At 42.4% G+C, this 19051-nt stretch overlaps 1 protein-coding gene across 1 annotated transcript in view; it reads left to right on the forward strand.

Moving 5' to 3' along the window:
• Positions 1-15822, forward strand: part of FKBP4 (FKBP prolyl isomerase 4) — a 16565-nt gene extending 743 nt beyond the window's left edge. The window contains exons 2-10 of the mRNA XM_042024279.1: positions 3025-3169; positions 4374-4516; positions 8372-8492; positions 9068-9224; positions 10274-10364; positions 10711-10794; positions 11476-11661; positions 12205-12444; positions 15529-15822. Coding sequence (XP_041880213.1) covers positions 3025-3169; positions 4374-4516; positions 8372-8492; positions 9068-9224; positions 10274-10364; positions 10711-10794; positions 11476-11661; positions 12205-12444; positions 15529-15627 — 1266 coding nt within the window. The 3' untranslated portion in view covers positions 15628-15822. The remainder of the gene's footprint in view (positions 1-3024; positions 3170-4373; positions 4517-8371; positions 8493-9067; positions 9225-10273; positions 10365-10710; positions 10795-11475; positions 11662-12204; positions 12445-15528) is intronic.
• Positions 15823-19051: the final 3229 nt, after the last annotated feature.

Below are 19051 nucleotides of genomic sequence, written 5' to 3' on the forward strand. Positions count from 1 at the left end.
GCGGGTTTTGGGGTCCGAGTCCATCCCCGCCCCCCCAGCACGTGTCCGGGGCTGGGAATTAAAGATGGAGCCCCGGCAGCGCACGTGCGCTCGGTGTCCGTGCCCGCTGTGCCCGGCCGCGCCGCCCCTCAGGCTCCGAGCGCGGGCGGCCCCGGGGGTGCACGGTCCGGCGGCCGGAGCGGCGTGGCCGCCCCTCGGTGCCGCTTGGCGGGCGGCCCGGCAGGTCCCTGGCGCGGCCGAGGCGGCGCGGCTGCTCTCCTTTGTACTGGGAAGGCAGGCGATAAGGGCAGCAGCAGGATTTATACCGTGAGGGGGAGTTGCGCGAACTTCCTCTGTCAGACGTTGCCTATTTCCATATCTCTAGAAACTTCCGTGGGCTCTGCTAAAAACTTCAGCGATTATTTAGAATCATTATTCAGCCGCAGTAAAAATTCGGAGTTACGGTGTTCAGAAGGAGAAAGGGGAGCCATAGAAAAGGCAAAATTCTGGGTTTAACCTTCGGAGCCTTCTGGTTGTGCATTCTGGGTTCACTACGGAGGCGCTGTCTCCCGTTCAGGAGGGTTATCAGGGAGCAGATTGAAGATGTTGCCTTCTGTATTCCTGCTTTCCCGTGTTTCCTGCTAGCATGCTTAGGTGAGAATTTCTGGGTTTTGCACATAGTACAGTATCAGGTCAGAATTCTCATGTGCATGGCTGCCCAGATCCCTTGAGCGTGGTAGAAGGCAGTGAGGGTCTGCCTAATTCATGCAGTACCTACTTTTTGAGGATAGAGAATCAGCAGGTGTTTTTTGAGGGTGGTTTTTTTTTTTACTTATTTTTTTTTAAAGGAGGGGAGTAGAAAATACTAGCAAACGAACAGAGTTTGTGAAAATCACAAAAATTGAGACTGTGACTTGATAAGCAAAATACTGTAGAGGTTGTGAAGTCCAGCCTTCATGGATTTTATTTTTCTTGAAATTGCTGGAGTCTGAAATGCATCTATTGAAATCAGGGTCTAGCTCTGAACTAACCTACACCAATTTTGTACTAGTATTGTTGCAGTGATTCCAGGAGTGTGTTTATTTGCTTGTTAGCATTATATCAGAATAGTATCCACAGTTTTTTACCTGATATTGCTGAATGTGCTTGCACAATTCCTAGAGTAAGTATTTAAGTTTAGAAATAAACCATTTGAAATCCTATATGAACTGAAAGATTCTACTTCTCCATCTGAAAAGAAAATGTAAACCTTACAGAAAATAGGATTACCATATTCAGAAGTGAAACTTGTCTCTTCAAAACAGAACAAATGCAAAAGAATAAGCGGTATAAATAATGAAAATGAGGTATTTATTACCTAGAATACCTTGGTATGACACCACAAGAATATGGCATTTGCTGAAGTTTAGTAAATTTCCATTAAATGCAGTTAATTTCTCAAAATTACATCAGACTGGCTCCTTTAAAGTGCTAGTTTGTGTCTGCTTTATATGGATATATATCTAAGTATGGTGTAGGTTAGGTTGCTTACCTGATTCATGTGTTTTTCTCATACTTCTGTTTCCTTATCTCTATAAGTGGTTGCTTGAACTTTTGCCTTCTTGGGGAGACATCAGTAGATGAGTTTTGTAATGCTAATAACTGCTGTGGTGCTGGTTGAGGTAAAGGGATGGTGTGCTGTGTGAGGTCAGGCATCCCTTTCCATGCTGAGCATCCTCTCCTTAGGAAACAGCAAGCAGGATTTTTTCTAGGTTTGGTTTGTTTGTTGGTTTTTTCTGGTGTTTTATGCTTTCAGTGAGGTGCTTTCAGCTTGTTAAGAGTCTGACAGAAGCTGTTGATGATGAAGCTTTGGCTTTGGATGGAGGGTACTGGCATTTCAGTTGTATAGTCAGTCGCAGGGATGGTGGGAGGCCAGGTGGGAGATTGACAGTGGTGGGTTGCAGGAAACTGAAATTTGTGAAGGAGACTCCCAAAGGTCTGCGTCCTTCAGTGAAAAACATGATTGATATAGAAACACGACATTTAAAGGAGGGATGCCTTGTAAGTGCCCTTGAAGAGATGTTTATCTTGTATAACAGAATATTTCCCAGGTCTCCATGATGCAAGCAAATAGGGTCCTGCACTGCTCTCCTTTTGCCTGGCTAAGGTAATGCAGAACTTTGGCTCGGAGCTAGGTAGTTTCAACCTGTATTTGGGAAAATTCAAATGTGAACTTCAGAATTCTTGTTATGGGCAAGGCCTTACATCCTTGCCTATGAGATATGTCACTATTATTCTCTATAGAAACTTCAAATGAACACCAGAGAGATTGTCCCATCTTGCTTTCTGAATAGTGTAGGTTTATTTAATACTTGTCTTGCTGGGCAGGCTGGGAAACCCCCTGAGAAGAAAATCAAATCCTTGCAACTGTATGTGAGGCGGGGTGCTGTCCATCCATGTCAGAATTGTGGGGAGACAAAATTATTGTGGTACAATAATTTTCAAGTGTTACTCTCTAGGCTGATAGAACTAACCTGCTTGGGGTGAGACTCTGCTAACCTTCATTAAACTGCCTGGTTTAGTTTGAATGATGCCTGGTTACATATTGGAATCGACTTTGCATGGAAAGTACCACCTCGTTCTCTTGTTGAAGTGCTTTGCCTAGAACACGAAGCTCGGGTGTGACGGTAGATGATGAGGCAAATACTTGAATAAAGAAAAAAAAAACCTGCCTAATACTTAGCCAGTATAAGTTTCAAGAACATTTAAAATCTTGTGGAGGCAAGGTAAGTGACACGGCTGAGGATGGATGCAGAGATCTGTAAGCTGGTGCCAACTGTTGCCTGTTTAATTCCTGTATCACAGCACAGCCATCTTGAGGTTCTGCAATTGCAGCACTGCTAATCTGCAGAAAGAACAGCCAGTCCATTTCCAGGTGACTGAAGGAAACCTGCAAATCCTTCATCTACTGCAAATGATAACACATAGCATCTAGGTATCTGCAATTTGTGTCCAATGGGCAGACTTTATTTCCGTGATCTTAATGCTGATTGCTGTTTTTCTCAGGTTGTCAAGAGAGAAGGCAGTGGGACAGAGTATCCGATGATAGGTGATAAAGTGACTGTCCATTACACAGGATGGCTTCTCGATGGCACAAAATTTGACTCCAGTCTGGACAGAAGAGACAAATTCTCTTTTGACTTGGGGAAAGGTAATATCTTGTGTTTGGTGTTGATCAGTTTTGGTGATAATTAAGATGGTATTTCCTTGTGTGTGTGGCTCCTTTGCTTTTCAGAGTTGCTGCTTAATCTTGTTTTCAGAGTTTATTCTCTTAGAATGACCCAGTCAGAATGTCTTGGAGATTTTTCTGAATGAGAAAACTGTGTAGCTGCTTGAGAGGACTGCTGAAGAATTCACAGGCCTCAGACAAAGCACTCCAGGGGAGCAAATCTCCCCTGAAATGTAGAGATAAAGAGTAGTTAAATAGCCAGAATATGCATTTTGTTGGTTGGGGCTTTTCTGGGGGCAGACCTTGGTTCGGGAAAGCCTTAATTGTGAGTGAATACTGGGACAGGGTGCAAAGAGGCAGCTGTCAGCTGTCTTGTGATGAAACATACTTTCTTTTCTACAAAGTTGTCAAATTAACCCAAATATTAATCTTTGAGCAGTGCATTTCTTCATTACCAAAATCTTTCATTTTTTGAATGCAAAAATCTAAGCATCATTGTTCCAGCAAATCTTATTACTCAATCTCGTATTCTTCCCTGGCAGTTCCTTACCTTCTGCTTTTTAAAAAATAGATAATACCTCATTTTTTAAAAAGAGGTAAATTAATTGTACTGCAATTTGAGATGATATTAAGTATTAATACAAGACTAATAGAAAGGCTGCTTGGTGAGTGGAAAGGAACAGCAATAGAGAGAGGATTTTGTTACAACTTTTCTTCCCTTTAGAAGGAATACTGCTACTTCCCTCCCCTTTTCTGTTACAAAAGTGTGTAACTTTTAGTTACCACTGGTGCTGTTTTTTGCCAGCTGATAAAGTACAGACAGAAAAGGCCGTTTTGGATTGTTTTCAAAACAGGAGCAGGCAATCTCTCACCCTAAGGCCTTCCTCTCGGAAGAGTTTATTGTTATTTCCTCACACTTGAAACTGTGCCAAGCACTTCAGCCCGTGTCTCTGTTCTGTTATTCTGCGAAAAGGGTTGTTACATCTAGAATGAAGAAATGTTTGTGCCAAATGTGGGTCCCTGGGAAACTCTAGAACTTGATTAGACTTAAAACTGATTTACATAAATGAGAGTGAGCACAAGGTCTTCAGTATTTCTGCTGCCTTAGCTTTTGTATACCAAAAGTGATGATGCTTAGTTTCAGCTGAGCATGCTTTTCATGTGTGATTGCGTTTGGCTTGTACAGGTGAGGTGATCAAAGCATGGGACATTGCTGTGGCCACTATGAAGATTGGTGAAATCTGTCGGATTACGTGTAAGCCAGAATATGCCTATGGCTCAGCTGGGAGCCCCCCAAAGATACCTCCCAATGCTACACTGATATTTGAGGTAAGTGAGAGATGGTCACTAAAACTGTATGCTTGAAAAAATATGTGATGCAATATCCCTTCAAAACAGGATTGTTAGGTTTTTTAAGGAAGATGATATGGTCAGTTTTGGGTAGTGTGGACAAAGTTTTAGTCTGGCTGCTACTGCTCTGTAATGGCTTGGGTTCCCTTCTTTTTGAGTTTCTAAAACACTTGAATGATCTTCAGTATTCAGTTGTAATTTTGCAGTTACGGAGTGATTTGCAGTGGGAAAGCGCAGGTTGGGAGGGCAGACCATTTCAGTGACAGACTGAAGTAGTTAAGAAAACAAAATCTTTATTTCACTTCATAACACAGAGTAATGATACGTTAAATGTTGTGAAGTTTTCAACAACAGAAAGAGCAATTAATGCCCTCAGCAATAAGTTTTTCATACTTACTTGTGTTTTCTCTACAACATTAATGTAATCTCTTACAAGCTATTTCAGGGAGGAAAGAGGTAATTGCCCCATGTAAACTGCTGGAATACAATGTTTCAACAGCCCTGCAATTATGAACTCTTTTCTTTAGGGCTGAGTGTTTTAGTCAGCCTTAAAGCACCACAAAACCAGTTTGGATTCAGGTTGCTGGTTCATTACCAAAGCCTCTCTGTGCATCCAGGCTACACTGATCAATCTTGCCACCATAGCTGAAGTCCTGTGCACTCACCTTGTCCCTGTGACAGACTCAGCAGTCTTGAGTTTGGCAGCTGGGTAACCCAGTTTGACAGCTCGCATGGCCAGCTGGTCTCCTGGGGATGAGATGCATGTCTTTGGGAGCATGGAGCCCCAGTTATCCTTGGTGTCTCTCAACCTCACCAGGAGAGGAGAAAATTTGTCTCCTACTGATCTTAAAGTCATTTCTCCCCACATCTTCCCCCTCCTTCCCAAAAGGGGATGGAAATAGCAGCTGTCTCTTGTGTGTTATTTCAGAAGTGAGAATGGTTTCTCGGAATGCTGAGACTTGTGTTTGATTTTTCCGTGGAGGATGACATTAAAGCTTTTTCTGGAGCACACCCTGACAGTCTCAACAGTGTTTGGAGAGGATATATTTTTCTTACTGTTGAAACAGTTCAATTTGCCAACAATTGCTTCAAAATAAATTCTACCTGGGAGAAGTCAGACTCTTCTTTTTAAGTGTGATTTTTAAAATTACTTTGCTCTAAAGCACTTAATCAATGGAATGGAATCCTGGAATCCTACAGTTAGGGGCATAAGGAAAGTTTTAAAACTGATGATTGCTCTGAAAGTGAATGTTTTATCTAATATCTGAGGAAGGTAAAAATAGCTCATGGAATAAAGACTGAAAGTCTGTTTAGATTTTGTTGGAAACAATGAGTGTCTGTTAAGAAGGGTAAATTATACATAGAATCATTTAGGTAGGAAAAGACTTTCAGGACCATCGAGTCCAATCATAAATCTGATGCTGCCAAGTCCATCACTAAACCATTAACCCAAGTGCCACATCTACACCTAAATACCTCCAGGAGGATGACTCAACCACTTCCCTGGGCAGCCTCTTCTAATGCTAATATCCATTCTAAACCTCCCCTGGTGCACCTTGGGGCCATTTCTTCTTGTTCTGTGACCTGTTACTTGGAAGAAGGGACTGACCCCATCTGGCTACACCCTCCTTTCAGGGATTTGTAGAAAATGAGATGGTTCTCCCCCAGACCCTCTCTCTCTCCAGGCTAAACACCCCCAGATCCCTCAGCAGCTCCTCATAGGACTTGTGCTTCAGAACCTTCCCCAGCTCTGTTGCCCTTCTCTGGACATGCTCCAGCACCTCAATGTCCTTCCTGGATTGAAAGGCCCAAAACTGACCACAGGATTTGAGGAATGGTGTCACCAGTGCCCAATATGGGGGACAATCACTGCCCTGGTCCTGCTGGCCACACTCTTGCTGGTACAGGCCAGGTGCCAGGCCAGGCCTTCACATAATTGGCTGTTCTATTTGCTTTACATTTGGATAGTGTATTTGCATTTCTTTTTTTTTTTTTTTTTTTCCATGGGCTTCTGAATAATAGGATTAAAGATATATTATGTGTGGAAGGATTAAAAAAATATTGCTAGCAGGTAGCAGGTCCTCTAAGGGATGACAACTTACTCACTTTGAGTACATCAAAATTGGTACCATTATTTCTGAAAAGTAGTATCATTTAGAGCGGTTCACAAACAGCATTTTCTTACCTAGAAATCTGAAATTACTCATGGCTTACTTACATTGGATCAAACTACACTTGTTGGAGTGCTGTGTGCTCCTATGCAAGTGACACCAGGTGTAATCAGGGCTGAGCTGATGATTGAAATACAAGCTAAAAGCTCAAGGCCTTCTACCTTGGCAGCACAGGGGAGAGCATTCTTAAGGGCTTAGCACTACTACAGAGGATGCACGTGGACAGCAGAAAGCAGAGAAGCTTTCATTGTCCTGCAACAAGAGGTAAAACCTGGCATTGGGATAAATAAAAGCAGGAACTGAAAGATGGGATTTGTTCCATCAGGCTACTACTGGGTCCATGCGATGTAGTCCCCCAGGCTATTCACTTCCCGCTGGGCTTTTCTGAAAGCTGCCAGTCTGGCCTCTCCATTTTCTGGGTATGTTTTTAGATAAAAGTAGTGTTTCATTCATGATGTCCCCTAATGCCTGCCTAGGCAGTAATGTTGAAGGGAAAAGGGGAGAAAGAAAAGCACCAAAGCTGCCTGTGATGGTTTTGTGCTTCACTGACAAAATAGCCTGGGGCTCACTGGCTGCAACAAGTAAGCAGTGCTGGGTGTGTCCTGATTTGGGGGTGTGGGTCGGAGTTTAGATCCAGAAAATTTTCTGCAGTTTTGTTAGGTTAAATTAGTTCCTGGCTAGTATGACTCTCAAGCAGCTAAAGCCTTCCAAGTTTCCACTTTTTTAGTTTTACCTAGGTTTACTTTTTGTTACTTAACACAATATCGGTAGGGTTCTTCTGCAAGTGCTTATCACCATACCAAAATTTTGTACAAATTGCCTTGCAAAAGACCCTCTAAAACTTGCATTAAGAGATTTTCTACCTGTGTCATCACATCAGCATTTCTCTATGACATGAAATAACGCATGTCCTGTGGTCTGCAAGTTCGTTTTTTTTTTTAATCTGGTGGTGGTTTTGTTTTTTTCTTCCTCGTGATTGCTTTTGCTGAGCAATATAAATAGATAGATTATTCCATAGAATAGTATTGTTCAGGCTGGGGAAAAAAAAAGGGGAAGGACACACCTGTATGATCATCACTGTTCAGGAATGACTTGTTTCAGACTGACTGAAGAGAAAGACCAGAATATTATTTGTTGCCAGGTATCAATTAAAATAAAAAGTGGAAGTACTGGTAGATACTAAATTCCTTTTGCATTCCAGGTATCTTAAGTCCAGCGTCAGCGTCAGGAACCTCCACATCATTAGCCCTGAATTTTGTTTTTTTTTTTTTCAAATGAAGTAGTCTAAACAGTGCTGATTATAATGGCTTGCTTTTTTGTGCTGTTTTCACTATTGTTTTACTCAAACATAGGATATGAATTTTTTTTTTTCTTCACTTCATAGCAGCAACAACAAATATCTTTTGAAACGAGACTGTTTTTCTATGTCATCGTGGTAATCGCACTTGAAACTGATGTACACTTACGTGGGAGAGCATGTGAAGATTCAGAGATTCAGACTGGATACCTATCTCCTACATTAACACTAGCTCTTAAAAATCCTAAACAATTCATTGCAGCAGCAAGTTTAGATTAAAGTGTCAAAGATCTCTGGAGAGCAAATTCTGTGAGTTACTAAATTGGTGTAATGAGAATAAATGCAAGGCTTTTCTTCCCTCCACAGATAGAACTTTTTGAGTTCAAGGGGGAGGACCTCACTGATGAAGAAGATGGTGGCATCATCCGAAGAATCCGTAAAAAAGGGGAGGGCTACTCCAAGCCCAATGAGGATGCACTTGTAGAGAGTAAGTGTGTTGTTACACAAATAGGAAATGGGTTTGCCATGTGGGATGGCAGAACCTTTTCGCAATCTGCAGCTGCATGTCCTGAAGGAGAGGAATACGTGGCTTCTCTTTTCTACACCAAGTAACTTAAAAACCTAGAGTAAGCTTTCCTTCTCAAATTTCTAGCAAGGTTTACATTTTCCAGCAGAACTGTGTTTTCTGGTGATACTGAATCTGTTGAAGTGCTTATCTGATCACAAAAGGTGATTGAGTCTCGTAAAGTGTTTCCATGTGCTGAGGAACAAGAGGCGAAGTCATTCTGGCACTTGTTGTCAGAGTGGAAAAAACAAACACTTAAATGAACAACAGAAAAAGAGAGGTTGTTAAATTTAATAGCAGAAGTTCTGTTTGCTGCCTGTAACCACCATGCCATAGGTAGCTGCTAAAAGAGAAAAGACTGTCTAGAGGGGGGCTTTGGCAGTTCGTATGTGCTGCCTGCCTGTATAGAACTCCCTGTGTGCTCCTGGATACCTGCCCACTGCCATACATAGATGCCTTCTGATTTCTCTCTCCCTTGTTCTGGTTTTTGTTACCAGTCCAGTTTGAAGGCCGATACGGAGATCGTGTTTTCGACAAGCGGGAATTGCGGTTTGAGATTGGAGAAGGTGAAAACTTCGATATTCCTCATGGTCTGGAGAAAGCAATTCAAAAAATGGAGAAATCAGAGGAATCTGTGTTCTATCTCAAACCCAGGTATGCTGTTTCTGGTGTTCGATACTGGAAGGGTTTATTCTAATCATCTGGCAAAAAAGAAATGTTTTGTCATAATGCCTTTCAGCTTCTTTCAGTGCTGTGGTAAAAACTTGGATCAGCCCCAAAAAACTGACATATGAGAAGTATCGAGCTAAGATTGCTTGGCCACTTCATAATGTAGCAGTAGCACTCCAGAAAAAAATTAGTTAAGTCTCTGTAACATTGACCTCTGAATATTGTTTTGAAATGTTGTTGCTCTCTGACTTAGATTTTTGTGATCCCTCTTCATGACTGCTTACTGTAAAATAGTGCATTTGTAGACTTCGATATAGGCAGAATTTTCTCTTTACAGTGAGAACACATCTGAAACAAGTGGACTTGCGCAGATTGTTTTCATCAAACTTTAATTTATTTCAGTTTTTATTGAGTTTTTTTTAAACTGGAACTGAGCCTGGTGGCAGCAGAAAAGCAAAGCAATTTGATCTAGATGGTTTTCCTGCTAATATGCAGCTTCTTACTGGAGTTGCACTGCAGTACCTTTCTGCAGGCATTTCCTGTTCATCAGCTGATTAACAGTGTGTTAAGTGTGCAGCTGCTCACTTTAATCTTGGTATTTATTGTCTTTGCTTTTCTAAGAATAGAACTAAAATACAGGTGCTCGGAAGGCAACAGTTTCAGACCATGAATATAAAACATGATAGGTATAACTTGGAAGTTGGTTGTTTTGGTTTGGCTTTTTTTTCTTGATGGAGGGATTACTTGCTTTTCTTTCAAGTAAACTAAAGAAATAATAAAATAATAGGAACTGCTAAGAGACTAAAGAAGTCAACACTAGGTTTCTCTTACTTTCTTCTACCTTCTACTTGCTAATTTTAGAATTGTACCTAGAATATTTCAAGTCTTTGTCTTGTAATAATAATTTATGCACATCCCAAATTTGCATGGGGTTTTTGTCTCCGTCTTCCTATATAGCAAATATAGCTGAATGGATAGTTTTGTACTCTATTCTTTATAATGTTTGTTTCTCCCTCCCCATCCCCATTTTACAGTTATGGTTTTGGAAGTGCTGGGAATGAGAAGTTTAAGATCCCTCCAGATGCAGAGCTGCAGTATGAAGTGAAGCTCAAAAGCTTTGAAAAGGTGGGGACAAGAGATGAAATCCCAAAGAGATCCGGGGGTGGGGGAAGTAGTGGGAGTGCAGTTTAAATGATGACAATGGAATCCTTGAACGGTGACGTGAAACAGGGAGGCCACTCTTGCCAGAGGTATTGGTGACATGCTGGGAGCTCTTGGCTGAAATGGTCCTTATTCTTCCTGTATCCCTGTCTGTTGCCATCTCTCCTGCTCTAGGCTGGTTTCCAGTAGCAGTGCAAAGCTCTGCTTTGCCAAGCATACCTCTATCATACTGTTAGTGGGAAATAACAAAGCCACTTGATTTCCCTAGAAGTTGTATTGAAATTGACTTGAACTGTTCCTATTTGGGTAGGCTAAGGAGTCTTGGGAAATGAACACAGATGAGAAGTTGGAACAGAGCTGCATTGTGAAGGAGAGAGGCACTCAGTACTTCAAGGTAAGTTATAGTCCCCAAGTGATAGCAGCATTTCTTAGTCCATGTCATGAGTTGATAATGATGATTACAGCTTCTGTCATTTCTGAGCGGTGGTCATGGTATTCTGTGAGATTTTATGGGGAGAACTGGAGGGGAATGTGTCTTAAAAAGAAGAAGAAACTCAGCTGTATTATCCGAAGAACTAACTCTGCAGGGAGCTCTCTGTTAGAGCTGTCTGCTGTATCTACAGATAACACTGGGGGGTGTACAGTATTTCAGTTCCTGCTGTGGGACAGTGCTGTGAATGAACAACGTTCATTTGGGTAGAGATGTGTGGAGAAGCTGTTTAAAGCAATTTAATCAGCTAAAGGAAGGGTTTCCTATTACCTTTGTATTGCATTTTGAAAATGCCCCATCTTCCCTTATTTTTGCATCAGAAGTTGAGTATAATGTAGGAGTTCAGTGAAGCATCAATGCTGGCATATACCCCTAGTTCTAGTGGGGAACCAGTTAAGTATTCCTAAAGATTTGCTGATCCTGTGCAGGAATGGCTCTCAGAAATAGGATATTTTTGATGATAGAAATTACTTTTTGATCAAATGGGTTTTTTTAGATCTGTTGCTCAAAGTAGGCGAAAAGGACAAGAAGGAGATAAAAGGTACTGTGATGAGCTGTGTGATAATTGAACTGCCTTGTTTGCAGGAGGGGAAGTACAAGCGGGCAGCATTACAGTACAAGAAGATTGTGTCATGGCTGGAGCATGAGTCCGGACTCTCCGAGGAGGAGGAATCAAAAGCCAAAAGCTTGAGGCTCGCTGCCCACCTTAATCTAGCTATGTGCCATCTCAAGCTAAAGGAATACTCCCAGGCTTTGGAGAACTGCAACAAGGTAGTAGGAGTTTGTTTATTCTTAAGCTGCACAAGCAGTCTGACAGTTTATCTCTTGCTTTAAAAATTTTAGGGACAACAGGCCGTGTGGTGTTTGGTCTTTGTTACCAGCTGGCATTTGGGTAGTACAGAATTTTTAGTACGCTAAAAATATCCAACAAATTATTTTCATAATTAGTGCCCTTTGAACATCTTTTACTAACTTGCTGCTACATTGACAATATTCAAGTATTTAGAAATTAGAAACACTTGAGATGTGGTGAAGGTAGTCATGTTGGCAGAGGTCTTTCAAAGAGCAGGATTAGTGCCTGACTAAATCTCAGACTTGCTGGTTCTCTTGTCAAATAGCCTACTATATTCATTTCTCTTTGTACTTACCTCTACTGCATTCCACTCACTTTATTAGTAAGCCCTGACAAGACTCATAGGTCTACATCAGAAGGTGCAGTTCCTAGCAGTCTCTGGTGTTCTGACTGCATATCATTTTTATAAAAGAAAAGTAATTACTGACTGTGGTTTGGCTTTGGGGTTTTTTTGAATGCAGGCACTCGAATTGGATAGCAACAATGAAAAAGGCCTCTTCCGGCGTGGAGAAGCACACTTGGCTGTCAATGACTTTGAGCTGGCCCGAGCAGATTTCCAGAAAGTGATACAACTTTATCCAAGTAACAAAGCTGCCAAAGTGCAACTGGTGACTTGTCAGCAAAAAATACGGGAGCAGCATGAGAAGGAGAAAAAGATGTACGCCAACATGTTCCAAAGGCTTGCAGACAAAGACCTAAAGGTAAGAAACACTACTCCAGAGATTACAGGAGGTGGTGTCGTGTTAGACAAGGAACAGTGGTTTAGGTACTCAGCTTACTTAGTACCAATAGTTATAGCTGGAGAACACTCAAGTAGACTGCTTTGGGGAGCAGGGATGGAACTCAAAATGCCAACAGTCAAAATTCTTAGGCCATCTTGTTTGAACAAGAAAACCAGCAGTACCAACCATTGCACAGAAAGCTTTTACCTGTTTCAACTGAATTTGCAGCAGAGCAGTGTTAATCAGAAAGCAGTTGCAGTGATGAGATGCAAACATAATAACATTCCAGAACTGAAAAAAGCACCTATTCTTCTAGAACCTGTTGTGAAGAACTGGCTGTTCTGGTGCCTGGGGGGCCCATCTAGTGAGAACTCGTGTCTGTCATACAGAGGGTGCTCAGCACCATCTTGCTTCTCATGGAGACATTAAGATGTGATTGATGGTCTCCGTTTCAGATGCCACAGATTGATTATGAAGTGTCATTATTCTGCTGTGTGTGGATGGTTTTGCTAATAAGCTTTCACTAGAATTTTAGTAAATACTAGTTCAGTTAATAATGGCAGTATGTGAATACAGGTTATAACAAGATTGTATTGGCTAGCAAGAAACATTCCAGGTTACTGGTGAGAATCACATATCCTAAGAAAACCTTCTCTTTTCCTTAAATCTGATGGTCTAGAAGGACAAGATAGACCTGTACCTTCTCAGATAAATATAGGATTTATATCAGCCTCAAATTTCCTCTGTAACGCTGGGGAGTACAGAACCTTGTATCTTGTGAGGTTATTTTCACCTTTCCAGAATATGCATGGAGAATATAAAAAATTGTCGGATATTGGTACATTAATCTCCTTTGGTTAACTATGTCATTGAGCCTTTCCAGAGGCACAGTGTCCTCAGAGTGTATCCTGACAGTTCAGCCATTTCAGACTGTCAGCTGACAATTTCCTACATGAAATACTTTACTCTGTCTCTTATTTTTTTGGCTAAAGCAGGCTGATGTCAACAGTCCTTGAGTACTGGACCTTGAAAGAAAGTATTCTCTCCTTCTAGACATGTAAAGCCATGCAGTACCTTAATTTCGGTAGGCTTTAATAAAAAATCTCAGGAAGATAAAGATACAGCAACTAAACTAGAATTATTTCACTGTTAGGCATCTTCACTTTAGAAAAGGCAAGATTTAATTGCCAGCTGTCAGGCTCTGTTGTGAAGGTTCCTTTCGGCTAACACAGCTGCTGGGGATCCAGCTTCCTCCACTAGGTGTGGGACACAGCAAGATTTGTGAAGAGAGGAAGAGTGGATTGCTGAAAAAAGCTATACCCACTAAAAGTAAAGCTTTCATGCTTTCTTCAGTTCCTAAGACAGATAAGTGGTAGAGTAACATTCTCAGCAAAAGACAGGCTCGTAGTCTTTGCATGCAGACTGTTTGGGAATCATTTTAAAGTTGTAGAATTCTTTGGGTTGGACTCCAACCAAATGTAAATGAAAGGTTATTGTTTGGCATCTAGCACTGGATTCGAGGTGTGGCCTCACCATTGCCAAGTACAGGAGGACAACCACTGCCCTGGTCCTGCTGGACATGCTATTGCTGACACAGGCCTGAATGGCACTGGTCTGGTAAATGGTTCCCAACAAGTTAGATGATCTTGGGAATGTGCAATGTGTTGGATTTTTTTTCTCTGAGCCATTTGGCCTACTTTAAAAGGATATGGTTTTATATGAAATGGGATTGATGGAACTATTAACTGTAAAGGATGCTTACTCTCTGGGCCAGTCTTGAGGTAGTTTTTTTGCAAGAAAAACTTGTTTTCCTCTTACTGCATTTATAATGTTGCTTTACTCTAGCAGTATTTGTTAATGGTGGTGTAGTAGAAGTTCAAAGTTCTGGAGAAGAGAGTTTGCTTACTAAATGTCTTCTGATTGCTAAGAAGGTAGCTCAGACCAGTTCTGACGTTCCTGACACTGTCTGTTAAATTCAACAGGCACTCTTGCATCAGTAGTTCCTTTCATTAATTTGAAAGTTCACATAAGTGAAGTGTGAATTTTTGAAGGTCAGGGTCACCTTATCCTAAGCCCAGGATTGCTAGCTAACAGATTTTCTGTGGCGAGAAGACTTAGCTTTTGTGTGCTTTACAGAATGCTTCTAAGGATGAAAAACTGACCTTTGATGCACTAATATTCTTTTAAGTGTAGTTTTGTGGTGCAGCCAAGTTGGCGTAAGATTTTTAAGGATTCTGCCCCTCTTATTCCCCTTTCCCAGCATTGCATGCTTAAGACTTTGCTTGTTTTTTGTCTGGTTCTCATCTAAGATCATCATAGAACAGATGATTCAAGATGCTGGGCTGACAGGTGGAATAGCGATTTCATTGCACTAGGTTTTGAGATGAGCAAGCCAAGACACTTTTACCTTCCTTTACTGTGTTTGAAAATTATTCCAAGGCCAGGATGTGCTGGTTATGTCCTATTGTAAAAGCTGACCTTGGACCTCTGCCTTCCACACCTTTTTATGAGGAAGATGCCCAAAGGAGAGGCCTTTAGAGCAGCCACATTGCCTGATCATATTTTCTTCCAGCTAAGCTCTTGCACAGGATGTCCAAATCACTGTTGTTGAGTTGAAGTGTCTCTTCACAGAACTAGTTGTCCAACAAAGATATTTCTTCTTACGCTGAGTGCAAGCGTGCCTCGTACAAGTTGTGTTGGGGTCAGCCATGGGAATGGCTGGAAATGAATCACACTGATACTGAAGCAGGGCAAAAGCAGTTCTTGCAGAAGTTTTCTGAATAAATTTCAGTTAAAAGACTTCTGAGAAATGGTTGCGTGGCAAGTTTGTGCAGGCCTCATTAAGAACCACAACCATCTCATACCAGTATTATATTTTGGCCTCCTCACTGCTTCTGGTTACTTAGATGCGTGAAAATTTTTGGTTTCTCTTGGCTGAAGATCCTAATATCTTAATTCAGTCTTGCAGCGTAGAGAAGCTTTGCAAATGATAAGAATCAAACAATGTTTGTGCTAGCAGTTTTGTATAACAAATTAATGTATTTTCTTTGTCTCTCCATTTAGTCATCTGCTACTCTTCAGACAAGCCACACTGAAGATGCAGAAATGAAAGATGCGCAGAATGGAGTTGAAGATAAATCAGAAGTTGAAGCAGAAGCATAAAAACAAACCCTATTCCATTAGTTTTGTAAATGAAAGAATTTCCAGTGAATTAGACCTTTATTTTTCTACCTGGTTGGATTGTGGCTTCAAGGGAGCAGAGGCTGAAGCCACCACGCCACAGTCAGTTACAGCTTTATGTGGCTGTTCAAGAAGCTGAGTGGCAGCATAAATCTGGTTTAATCCTAGTGACTTTTATTTATTCATTCAGCCTCTGTTACTGTTTGGGTTCTGTCTGGATTTACTCTGCTTGGTTTATTTGCATTTTCATAGAATCATAGAATGGCTTGAGTTGGAAGGGACCTCAAAGATCTAGTTCCAACCCCCCTGCCATGGACAGGGACACCCTTCACTAGACCAGGTTGCTCAGAGTTCCATCCGGCCTGGCCTTGGACACTTCCAGGGATGGGGCAGCCACAGCTTCTCTGGGCAGCCTGTGCCAGTGCCGGGACACCCTTCACTAGACCACGTTGCTCCGAGTTCCATCCAGCCTGGCCTTGGACACTTCTAGGGATGGAGCATCTACATCTTCTCTGGGCAGCCTGTTCCAGTGCCTCACCACCCTCACAGTAAAGAATTTCTTCCTAATACCTAATCTTAACCTGCCCTCTTTCAGTTTGAAGCCATTCCCCCTTGTGCTGTCACTACTTGCCCTTGTAAATAGTATCTCTCCATGTTTCTTGTAGGCTCCCTTCAGGTACTGGAAGGCCACTGGTCACTCTGAAGCCTTCTTTTTTCCAAGCTGAACGATCCCTGTTCTCTCAGTCTTTTCTCATAAGGAGAGGTGCTTCATCCCTCTAATCATCTTGGTGGGCCTCCTCTGGACTTGCTGCAACAGGTCAATGTCCTTCTTGTGCTGGGGACCCCAGAGCTGGGTGCAGTGTTCCAGGTGGGGTCTCACAATAGCAGAGTAGAGAATCAAAATCCCATCCCTCCCCGCTGCCCACGCTGCTTTTGATGCAGCCCAGGTTACAATTGGCCTTCTGGGCTGTGAGTGCACATTACCAGCTCATGTCCAGCCTCTCCTCCAACAGCACCCCCAAATCCTTCTTGGCAGGGCTGCTCTGGATCTGTTCCTCTCCCAGCCTTTATTGATAACCAGGGGTTGTCCCAACCCAGGTGCAGCACCTTGTACTTGGCCTTATTAAAGCCTCATGAGTTTCACATGGGCCCACTTCTCAAGTTTGTCCAGGTCCCTCTGGCTGGCATCCTGTCCTTCAGGTGTGTCAGCTGCACCACTCAGCTTAGTGTCATCTGCTTTGCTGAGGGTGCACCCATCCATGTCATTAATGAAGATGATAGTAACCCTGGGCCCAGTATGGACCCCTGAGGGACACCACTTGTCACTGGTGTCCATCAGGACTCTGAGCTGTTGACCATTACCCTGTAGATGTGACCATCCAACCAATTTCTTATCCATCAAACAGTCCACCCACTGAATCCATCTCTCTCCAATTTAGAGAGGAGGATGTGAGGAGCTGTGTCTAAGACAGAAATTTTCAGAAATGCAGTAAATGACACCTGTAGCCCTTCCCTTGTCCGCTGGTGGAGTCACTCCATCACTGAAGGCCGCTAGGCTGGTCAGACAGGATTTGCCCTTGGTGAAGCCATGCTGGCTGTCCCCAGTCACCTCCCTGTCCTCCATGTGCCTTAGCATAGCATCCAGGATATTCCCTGGCACAGAGCTGAGGCTGACAGGTTGGTAGTTCCCATTCTGTCATCGGTGTTTGTTTCTTTCTGGTTCCAGCTTACTTTAATCCCAGGTTCTGCTTTCTAAATTTATTTCCTTGATTTCCTTCAAGTAATCAGCTTTTTCCAGGAGTCCTCACATGAGACTTGAGAACAAATTGGTGCTCCCAGTTCTTCTGCCCTGGGATTGCTCTCTTTCCCCCCTGTTCAGTAGGGAGTCCCTTCCATTAAGTATTGTAACCTTTCTTGTATGCCTCCTCTTTGCAAATTGCTGAAGGTGAAGACTGGGAAGTCACAGCTTAAGTAATAAAGCTCCAATTAAACTCAAGAAAACAGAACTTTTCGTGGGTTTTTATTGGAATTTGCATGGAATTGAGATAATTTACTGTCCTTTGGTCATTCAGTGTTTTCTTGTCCACATAGCCACAGTGTCCTGATTATTTTTCTATGTTGTTTGTTTGTTACCACAGAAAATTCCCACAATATTTGATATAGTATTTACCCATATATTTGCAAAAGGGAAAAAACATGTTGCTGGAAACTGCAAAAAGCAAGTCTGTAACCTATACATAGGGCTTATTATATGTTCATATTGCAACCTTCCTCTTCACCCACCACATTGTAAAACTGGACCGGGGAAAAAAACCCAATATACCTGAAAGTGACTGGCTTTGAAGAGAAAGTAAGTGGTAATGGCTTACATATTGCAAATACTTCTAATGAACTTCAGACTCCTGAGTGATTCTAATATCTGCTTACCCAGATCTCACAAGAAAGCTATTACTCAGTATTCTGCTTCTTTCTGCAGTTTGTGTGTCTTGTTTGGGGGTGGGTGTGCTTTTGAATTTTGTGGGGGCTTTTGGTTGGGGTGGGCTTTTTTGTTTGTCTGAAGGCATGGAACATAGTATTCAAACTCAACTGTTGTTTATCCTATCATGTGGTGTTAAATTCAGCATTGCCAGTGTCCTGTTCTGAGACAGGGGCAGAAGGGGCATCGTTTTGCCTGCTCTCCAGAAGGAAAGTAGAAAATCTGTTCCTCTCAGATCAAAATAAATGGACTTTTTTATGGTGAAAAAGATGTCTTTGCATGGCATGCCATGGGCTGGAATTGTGTGTATATTGCAGAGAGTATCCCTGTTTTAACATGTAATACAACGTGAATTCCTGATCTCCTTTGCTGAAACAGAAGTACTGTGTAAGCACTTACTCGTGGGGTTCTTCTAGGCAGGGGGAGTGCCAGTACCTGTCCTGCAGCAGTGCCACCCCAGCTTGGGCCCTGGAGCTGTCACCAAAGTGGTGTGAGGGCTGTTTGGAGTGCTGCCCTGCCCCTGGGCCCCAGATACCAAATTCACCACCTGCTGCTAGGTTGCAGCTTGGTTAGAAGGCTGGGAGCTGCAGCACTCTGCACAGGGTAGCAGTGCTCAGAACCTCACCACGGGGTGGGGGGGGTGGGGGATAGGAGAGAGGCAGGATGAAGGGCTTAGGGAGGTCACTTCTTTTAAGGAAACGCTGATTTCATTTGCTTAATAAAGCCTTAGGGGGTGCCAGGTAATGAAGGTGATATTCATGAGCTCTGACTAATAACAGCCCCATGGATGTGAAAAGCTTGTACCAAAGCACCACCTCTCTCAGTGTTGTTGGGAAACAACACTGTGTGAATGTCAATTGGAGTTACAAGCAGGGATCTATAGACCTAGAAAAACATTTAAGGAGGGGGGCAGGAATGCCAAGCCAGAGT

This window comes from Corvus kubaryi, unplaced genomic scaffold (assembly GCF_017639235.1).
Source record: "Corvus kubaryi isolate FWS band 111438036 unplaced genomic scaffold, C.kubaryi_AGA036_p1.0 37260, whole genome shotgun sequence".
NCBI classification, from domain to species: domain Eukaryota; kingdom Metazoa; phylum Chordata; class Aves; order Passeriformes; family Corvidae; genus Corvus; species Corvus kubaryi.